The sequence below is a fragment of the Calypte anna genome, chromosome 24 (genome assembly GCF_003957555.1).
Source record: "Calypte anna isolate BGI_N300 chromosome 24, bCalAnn1_v1.p, whole genome shotgun sequence".
NCBI lineage: Eukaryota > Metazoa > Chordata > Aves > Apodiformes > Trochilidae > Calypte > Calypte anna.
Window position 1 is genome coordinate 6364054 of NC_044269.1, and position 9516 is coordinate 6373569.

A 9516-nucleotide genomic window follows, 5' to 3' on the forward strand; every position below is an offset into this window, starting at 1 on the left:
GCTGCTGTACCAGGACCAGGGAACTGCCTTCACAGGACTCGGGACAGGATAGTCCTCCCAGGTAGGTGGAAGGGCTGGGGTGCGGGCAGGCAGCACCACCCTGGACACCTCAAGTCCCTGGCAGGACTCCCGAGTGGAGGGGTGACCTAGAGCAGAGACCTACTGGTGCCTGTACTACTTTGGTTTCCCCTTGTCCTCGGCATCTCGTGGCCTGGCAGAGCTGGCATGTGCCATAGCTGCTGTGTTTTTGTGTGGGGAGCCAGAACAAATACCGAGCATGCCATGATGGCAGAAGGGTGAGAGGCCAGTTGTGGGGGCTCAGAGAGAAAAAGGAAGGTTTTGCCATCTGTACATGAGCTGGGCTGGGGCACATGGCATGCTGCCCAGGAGCTATAGGTCCAGAGGCACCAATGCTCACAAGAAGGGGAGTAGAGCAGGCAGTGAAGTATTTGAGTGTGTTTGGTTCTGGGAAACTGGTGTGAGGAAGTAGGCTGTCTTCTTGAGATGGAAAATGAAACCGTGATTCACAGTGGGGCAAAGCGTGCTAGAGCTGCTTGGAGGGGTGCAAGGGTGTGGGGAGAGCCCCTTCTCTGCAGCCCTCCCAGGCATGTGTTCATTCATGTGTTCCCTGGCTCACTGGTTGGTGCACGCTCTGCTGCCTGCCACAGCCCCTGATCGCCACATGTGCAGCAGGATGCTGGGTTGAAACACTCCAGCGCTCTCTTGGAAGACTTGGTCACCCTGTGGGACAGTATACATACTGTGGTGGGTGTTTTTGTGTCCCCTTCTGTGGGGTTGCTCTCCGTTCAGTCTCCTCCAGCCTTGTTTGCAGAGCACAGCCTGGGGACATACAACAGTTTGTGGTAGGTAGTGGTGACAAGCCTCTGGCCACCTCCCTTCTCCCTGCATCAGCCACCTCCTGAGCTCCCTTTGGACCTCTGTCCCCCTTCCCAGAGGCCCAGAGGGAGCAGAGCCCCTCTGCCTCAGTTGGTGTAGTGATGGGCTGGGGGCCAAGCAGTGCTCCACAGGGGACCTGAAGGTCTGCCCAAAAGCTGCAGTTCCCCAGGGGCTGCTCTGGCAGCTGGAAAACCATTCTGGATCAAGACATGTGATGGCACTGAAATCCTGGAGGAGACTGGGAGGATTCTGCTGAGTGGAAAGCCCAGCTTCCTCTGTGGTGAAAGGGAGGTCCTCTTGCTTTCTTCTCATCACCCTTCAGCAGATTGGCTGCAGCCAGCTATTGGAGGAGTGATGTCTGCTGTTTGGGGAAGGGTCTGCCAGTTCTGGCTGAGCTGAATGAGAGCACAAGGGCATTCTTCTGCTTGGGATAGCAGCTGCTGTAAAACGGGGTGGTGAGGGAGATGCTGCAGTCAGTGGTGGAGGATCTGTAAAGTGGGGAGCTAACATAGGTCTGAACCGACTCCAAACACAGCGGAGCCTTCTGCAGCATGGACAAATGGAAATCTGAGTGATGAGCTCTCATGAGCCCAGTGGTCTCCACATGCAAACAGCAATGCTTTTCAAAAAGGTGCCACCAATGAGGGAAGTGCCATGATTAGTGCCTGTCTCTTTGTGCTCTCTGATGCATTTCCTTGCAAAAAGTGGCACAATTGCAAACTGTTCACAAGCACTATACACGAGAAGATAGTAGTTTATTTAACTGTTACAGCTCACGTCCAAACTTTCTAAGTTTACCAACATACCAATACTAAAAGCTATAGTAACAGTAGGTGCGTAATCTGTTTGCCTTAATTTTGTGTGCAGATTTTCGTTTTTATCATGTGAACACTGTAAAAATTGTACACTCTGACTGTTTCTTCAGGAATGTTTTTCTGTAGGAATGCAGTTCCCATCAGAACCAGGGCTGGGGAGGTGTTTACAAAATGCATCTGCCATGGATCTTTTCACTGGTAGAGATGGCAAGAGCAGGCTTAAGAGAGTTGCACTTCTTCTGCTGCATGTATGTGCTTGGGCAACCATGGTTGCCATTACCTGCAGGTTTCAACTTTGAAGATGCAGCACTGCAAGAAATGGAGGGCTGCTCTTTATACAGAATTCTTATGCTTGGGGAGTTTTCTCCTCAAGTAACAACTTGAGAACAAGCTATTGAGATCTCTGCCTGAGCTGGAATAGTGTAATGTGAGCCCTTTCCTAAGGACTGGTCCTGTTAATAGGGCCCTTGGGTATGGTGAAATTTGACTGTAACCGAGCTCTTTGTTAGTGGGCTGAGTTTCAGAAGTGAGTTCAGCACTAAATTCCTGCTATAGCAGGAGAGCTGATATTGTTCTGACTTAGCTTAGAGACTGAGGTGGATGGCAGAGTAGATTTTAAAGTGTGTTTGTGACTAGGGTCCTGGTCGTGTGATGGTTAGTGTGTTTGGCTCTCATTCAACTCAGGCCACAGCACTGCTTAAGATGGCATGAGAGATGTCATGGAGCAATGCTGTGTATGCACCACCATGTTATACTGTGGCCAGACCCACAGGGAAGTAGCTGGCTGCACGAGGATGTTGGAGTTGCCCCATATGTCAGCTTGCAGTGCAATTATTCATCATGGTGAAAGCTGTCACTCTTACTTTGGACCAAATTGTTATCAAGCATCCCTGATCTAGTGGTTCAGGGCAGGGTTAGAGCCCAGGTTCCGTCTGCATAAACTGAGATGCACTGATTCTGAAAGCCCTGTAGATGCAGGTGGAGCAAAAATATAAAAAATCACAGCGCAAACCAAAATGCTATGTTTAGTCTGTTAAAAACAAACAGAAATCATGCAAATTAGCTATTTTCCTTACTCTGGGGCAATGAGTCTCCTTGCTGTCAGAACCTACAAATTACCTTACAACTAGTTGCCAAAAAAGGCCACAAAAAAGCCAAAAAACAAAAAACCAAAACAAAAAAATTACACCTTCAGCCTCCCCAAAGCACTGTGGCTCATCTCCTCTGTGCTAAGTCAGAAGGTAGAGGCCATTTCTCCAGACAGCTTTCTTCTTTAAAGGAAAGATTTTGCATAATCAGGCATTCAGTTCAGAAGTCACTGAAGCACTCACAGATCTAATGAGCAGGAAAGGATGTAGTTGATGTCCGGAAAGGAATCTGTGACAATCAGATCTTGGAGTCCATGACAGGACCTCCAGGTGCAAGCCATGGTGGTACAGCTGGCCAGAGGATGTCACATAGCAGGAGGAGCAGTACTGCATCCAGAGACCCTCCAGCACCAAGTGCTTATGCTACTGAACTCTACATCCCCTTGGATCCGCCCTGCATCTTTTGTTCCATTTGCTGTGGCCGTTGAGTCCTGCCACTTCCTTCTACCAATTGGAGCTGGTGTGATGGAGACCTGCTTAGCTTTTGTCCTCAGTCTTTATGCACTAACATGACTCCACATTTACTTGCATGCACTTGTTTCCTTGCCCCTGGACCCCAGTCTTGTGCCTGGCTCCATGCACTGGACACCTGCAGTCAGTTTTTTGAGGGAGAGGAGGAAATGTTGGGTTCAGCAGGCCCTGCCAGAGTGACCAATGGAACAGTCAGTGTTGCCAACTGCTGCCAGACAGATTTACACAGTTATGAGAACCATAAAAAGCTAGCATCTGGTGGGATTTGGATGTTTGGTGGCTATTTGATCTCAGTTTCCTGAGGAGTGAAGGAAATGGTGAAGATGTTGAAACTTGGGATTCAGGCCACAGCATGTGTGCCACTGGGAGGGCAAGACCTAGGCTGAATCTGCCTTGCAGACAGCCTTTGCCAGCTAGAAAGTAGAGATAGAGGTTGTGTTGTCAGATTCAATCCCACTTCCTTTTCTTGCTACCTCCAGAATCTCCTGCAGGGTCTCCTGACTTATGCAGCCAAGCTCCTGCAAGATCCGGAAGAAGTCATTACGGAACTTGACTCCAATGAAGGCATAGAGGATGGGGTTGAGGCAGCAGTGAGTGAAGCCGATGGCCTCTGTCACCATGATGGCTGTGTCCAGCTGGTCTTCCAGGAGGCAGTTCTTGGTGAAGGCTTCTAGCTTGGTAAGTGTGTTTAGGAAGATGACGATGTGGTAGGGGCTCCAGCAGAGAAGGAAGATGCCCGTGACAAGAATGGCCACCCGGACAGCTTTTTGCCTCTGCAGACGCTGAGACTGACACAGAGCACGGACGATGGCCGTGTAGCAGTAGCACATGACTATCAGGGGCACAAAGAAGCCTATAGTGTGGTAGAGGAAGCGGGTTGCTAGCCAGACATTGTTGCCATCAATCCCAACCTCTGGAAAATAGCAAATGCTGCGGTTGCTGTCATCTGTCCATACTTCCATGAAGATGAGATCAGGTAAGGTCAACAGCATTGAGCAGAGCCAGACAGCCGTGCAGGTGAGGTGGATGGAGCGAGCTCTACGTTTGCGGTAGGTGTGGATTGCGTAGACGATGGCCAGGTAGCGGTCAACTGCAATGCACCCCAGAAGCATGCTACTGCAGTAGAAATTGATCTTGTGGACAGCACTGAGGATCTTGCAGAGGAACTTCCCAAATACCCACCCAGCCAAGCTCTCCACCACACTGAAGGGGAAGGTGAGCAACAGTGCCAAGTTAGCCAGGGTGAGGTGGAAGAGGAAGTTTTCTGTAGTAGTACGAGACCGCTTGAACCTCTCTAAAATGACCAGAACCAGGGCATTGCCCACAGTACCTAACACAAACATCAGCAGATAGATGAGGGGCATGAAGACCTTTCTGAAGGGGTCCTTCTGGTTTCTGACCATGGATGATGATGGGTTGAAGCAAAAGTAGCCCTCCAAAGAAGGGGTGGTGTTTTCAGCTTCATAGTAACCACTCAGCTCCACCTGGCTCTGGGGAACAGAGAGTTTGGTTACCACAGGGGACCAAATTTCTGAATACAGGAACCCAGACCCTCAGCTGCTCCTGGCAGACCTGTAGCAGAGCATTCTGGCATCCTGCAGACCACCTGTGCTAGGAGGAGGAGCTGCCTGCATGCAGCCTGATGACCTGGGAGGCCCATGTGGTGCCAGGTACCAGGAGAGGCAACAGAATGTGGAGACAGTTTTCCTGATCTGCCCTAGCAAGGGCTGCTCAGTCTGTAATCTGTAGTATTACTGTATTTGGAGATGTGTCTAGACAGATGACCAGTTTCATCTTCGTGTTCTTGCCCAGTTACCTGCTGGTGGTTTTTGCTTTCTCACACAGCATGGAACCCACCTTTCTACCAGCTTTCCCAATCTTTACTCTCTTTTCTGTCTGCATTGGATATGAATGTTGGTGGCAAAAATCTCTTCTGCTTGTAAATCTTGCTATTCTGAATTTATTTCAGTCAGAGCAGGAAAGGGAATCTGAAAACTGCTTGGCTCCAGGCTGGTACCCAGTAAGGAAAGTGCAATACAGCCACTACAGATGTGATTTGTGCTCAGTGTGATGTAGCTTTCTGACAGCTACATCAGGCTGTATTCAGGCTGAGATTGCACCCACATCCTGAGTGCCAGAAAGCTGCAGTCATGCTCAGGATGAGCCCCTGGATGGTGGGTGTGCTCCAGCTAGTCTCAGGCACCTTGTGGAAGCTGGGCATCACCAAAAGCAAAAAGGTGGGATGCAGATGGGGAGCAAACGGGCAGCACAGGAAGCTTGTGGCATGCTGAGAAGTTAGTGACAACTGGGAAGAGATTGGCAGCAGGTCGCCTGAGCTCCCCCACCCACACCCTCTCTGGAGACCAGCGCTGAGACTTCACCATCAACCACAGCGGAAGTCTCTGCTCACTGCTTTCATACCTTTCACTGCCAGCTGTAGTTGTTTGCACCTGCTGCTTCTTCTTTGGCAGCCAAAGTTCCCATCTAAAAATACTAGCCCTGCTTTAAACAGTTTTAGAGCTGGTTTCTGGTTTCCTGCCCCCCCTACACATGTGCTGCTAAGCCAAATAATCATGACCAGCCTTGAGGACAGCATTGTGCCTAGCTAGGGGATGAGAATTGATGTTTTTTTCTTCTTTTTCTCAGGCAGCCTTCCCTGTGCACATGACTCCCCCGGACAAAAACATGGTGACACAGCAGTAGCAGTGCCATGTCTTAAACTGCTGTGCTGCTGAAGTCATCTTCACAGCTGTGAGGGGAGCCCAGGCCTGCTGATGGGAGGAGTCCATGGAGCATCACTGAACGGTGGAGCAGGCAGATAGCCGGTGGTCAGAGGGTGAGACAGCCCTCGAGGAAAGTGCAGAAATAAGCTTGTCTAGCTAGTACCCTCTTCCCCAGGCCTCCACCTTTGGTTGCTTTCAGAAGCAGAGCTGAGTGAGACAGGCTTTGGTCTGACCCAAGTCACTCTCAGTTCCTCCACTGGCTCTGCATCCAGCAGTCCTGCTGCTAGCTGCAATGCCATGGTCCTTCCTCCCCAAAAAGTGAGAGATGGTCCTCTCGGGCCCTGAGAGTCCTGCTCCCTGCTGAAAACCTCATGTGCACACAGTTGTCTTCCCTAATGTGACAGGGGTTGCTATAAGCCTTTGGTGAGAAGCATTTGTATTTCCAGAGAACAATTTTTGTTCTTGTTTAGGGTATGACCGAAAACTAAGAGATTGATGCTGAAGACAAAAGCCTTTCAAAATCCCTTCCAATTTGTTTTCTGTCTGGCTTGAAAATATTTCCTGACTAGCCCATGTCTAAACCCTGTGTCAGGAGTTATCAACATGCGCAGAAACCTGTGATGTGTTGGGCAGTGCCAGATTTTTCAATGTCCCTGGAAAAAAGAACAAACCAAAAACCTTTGCAATTTGGTACAGGGACAAAACCAGGATGCAGGGTTTTTTGTTTGGTTTTGCTTGGGATGTGTGGCTGGCTATGCTGAAAAGCCCTGAAGGGAAGGTTTTTTGGAAAGGGCACCTTCACTGGGGAGAGGGTTCACTGGGGAGAGGGTTCACTGGGGGGTTCTAGCTGTAAAGGAAATTACAGGAAACAGCCAGGACTGCTATCTGGAGTGTGTGTGGTGTTCAACATCTTTAACTGATGACCTGCTTCCACTATCACCTTGTATTCAGAGGTTCAGAGACAGCGTGCCACTATCAGACACCATCTGATTGCTGATAAGATGGCAGGTAGGGCTCTTACTGTAAGCCGCTTTCTGTGGGAGGGCAAATGTGTTGGAGGCATCCTCTAATGATCATCTCTGAGCAGAGCAGCAAGTGTGGGTGGGAGCAGACAGAGATGAGGTGGAGCCAAGTACAAGAGGATGAAAAGTCAGAGTCTGGGCTGAGACAGGAAGGGCATCTCCTGCAGGAGATACACTGAATGTGACAATCCAAGGCATTTGTGGACAGTGCTGTGATTCCCATTTCTAGGACTGTATGAGAAGGCTGCATTATCTGGGCTGGGAAATGTCAACCATGTGTGCGCAGGGGGACATTTGTGCAGTTCTGCAATACAATGACAGCCAGATTTGGGGGTAGGTGTTACAGCACTGCCTTTGTCTGTAACCGAGCAGCTAAGTGCCTGCCTAGGAAACTCGGTCTCTTTGCTCAGGGATCCCTTTTCCCCTATAACCCACATCTCAGAGTTATTCCGGTCTCCGCTGAGACCGAGTTATTCCATGTCAGCTGCTTTTCTCAGTTCCCCACAACTGCCAGTTATCAAAACATTTGGCTGCAGAAGAGAAGCAGCTTGTGCACTATTAGGGATTTTCCACATGAGTCATTCCTGTCTAGCCCATGCCAGGGCTGGGAGAAGCATGTTTTATTCCCAAAGCCTTAAAACTGAAATTGCCTACATCTCTGCAAGTTACTGATGGAGTTTCTGTTCATCTGCTCTCTGGGAGCTGAATTAGTGGCATATGGCACCATCAAACCAAATGTGGCATTCCTCATGTAAGACTTGTAGCCTATTCCAGGGAAGCTCCCAGGAGGCGGAGGTAGGAAACATGTGCCACAAACTCCCAACAGCGGGGAGTCTGAAGAAAGATATAAAACTGTCCCTGCTGTGGCACCTGACTACTGGCACTCAGTCCTAAAGTTAGTCGAGTTCCCCCTTCATATGAAGTGATGGGGGGGGAAATCTCTAAGCTTAGATTCTGGAAAGTGTTATATACAAAGAATAAATCCCAGTGCTGCTTAATCCCTATATGTTAAAAATGACGCAGTTTTACCAGTATTTTTGCTTACAGGGCAAGACAGGTTGAGAGCTGGCAAATAGCACAGTTCAACATTGATTTTTTTTCTAGTGGTGGGACAGATTTCCAATGGACAGTTCAGCTGGAGGAACAGACCAGCACAGAGGTGGAAAAAGGTTGACTGTGGTTTTAACTTCTCAGCAAGCATTAGCACTGCCACTGAACTTCAGCAGAGGTCAGGGAGAGAACAAAATTTATTCTACAAAAAATGTTCTAAAGGAAACAACCACCATTCACAAAGTATTTTTATGCTGGTTTAATTATTAAAAATGGGAGTAGGGCTTGCCCCCCACATGTATAAGACATGTATAGGACAAAGAAGGCATGGAAAAATTGGTAAAAATTAAATCCAGCATTTCTCTCTTTAGAGAAACTAAACATAGTCTGAGGTCTGCTGCAGAGAACCATTGTATAAAAAAAATTTCTAAGCTGCAGCGTTTGAAAACCAGGCTAACGATAGCACTGCTGTGGACTTCCCCTTGGACAGCACAACATATTGTAAAAAGTGCTGCTGCTGTCTTTCACTTCCAAACCCAGAGGAGGTAACTATGGGGCAGAATACACCGTGTTGTCGTTCCCTTGTAGAAGAGTAGTTGCAATTTATCTTCTCCTATTTAAATTTCCCCTCTTGTAATTGTACTGTGTATTCCCCTGTCAGCAGAGTCAGCCTGTTTGTGGAGAAGGCAAGAAGGGAGTAGGAGCATGTGGAGTTGTATCAAGGACTTTTGCATGAAGAGAGACAGCATTTGATGGATGAGTATTCCTGTTCTGTAAAGATACTAGATGAGATTTCCAGGGGTCTGCACACTGTATGCACACTCATCTATACCACTGAAGGCTGGTGGAAACAACGTCCAGCTTGGACCGTAACTTTTTTATGTCCATGTTGTGTCAATGTGCAGAGAGCAGGGCAGGAGGATGTAGCTGCAACAGCCTGGCTCTCCCACTGGTCCCTTCAGCAGCCACTGTGGTCCCAGTCCCTGTGCTCACTGGGGGTCTGTGCACAAGGCCACGTGGTCAAGCAGCTGTCCCCAGCCTGAGTTGGCACCCTGGAGTGACAATGGCTGCTCTCCTCAAGCACAGCTGTTTCTTGCCCATCAAGTCCCGACTTCAGGGACGCAAGGGCTGAGTACACCAGCTCAAGCTCCTGCTGTGCCAATAGGAGGGCGAGAAGACGGACAGACAGGCACCAGGTCTATCAGTCCACCCCAGCTCTACCTGGTCTCCCCGCTACCCTCTCAAATAAGCAAAGCCAGGCCTGACTCACCAAGTCATAGGTCTCTGATGAGTAGCTGACAGGCCCCATGGTTTCATGGGCACGGTCCCTCTCTCCTCCAGCAGCTTCAGCAAAAGTTCTTCTTTTTGGGGAGCGGAGTTAGTCTTTTAA

General features: G+C 49.2%; 1 protein-coding gene across 1 annotated transcript; it reads right to left on the minus strand.

Annotated features, from left to right (window-relative positions):
- Window positions 1–3744: 3744 nt before the first annotated feature.
- Window positions 3745–9465, minus strand: CXCR5 (C-X-C motif chemokine receptor 5). Its single transcript, XM_008499874.2, has 2 exons — window positions 9397–9465; window positions 3745–4821 (listed from the first exon to the last, which is right to left on the minus strand). Exons 1-2 carry the CDS (start codon window positions 9433–9435, stop codon window positions 3745–3747), a joined length of 1116 nt encoding a protein of 371 aa, XP_008498096.2. The 5' UTR covers window positions 9436–9465.
- Window positions 9466–9516: the final 51 nt, after the last annotated feature.

Bases quoted from the DNA above. Each gene is read 5' to 3' on its own strand.
- CXCR5 (XM_008499874.2), bottom strand. From the start codon at position 9,435: ATGGGGCCTGTCAGCTACTCATCAGAGACCTATGACTTG. The intron at 4,822-9,396 runs GTGAGTCAGGCC...TCTGTTCCCCAG, and splicing joins CATCAGAGACCTATGACTTG to AGCCAGGTGGAGCTGAGTGG.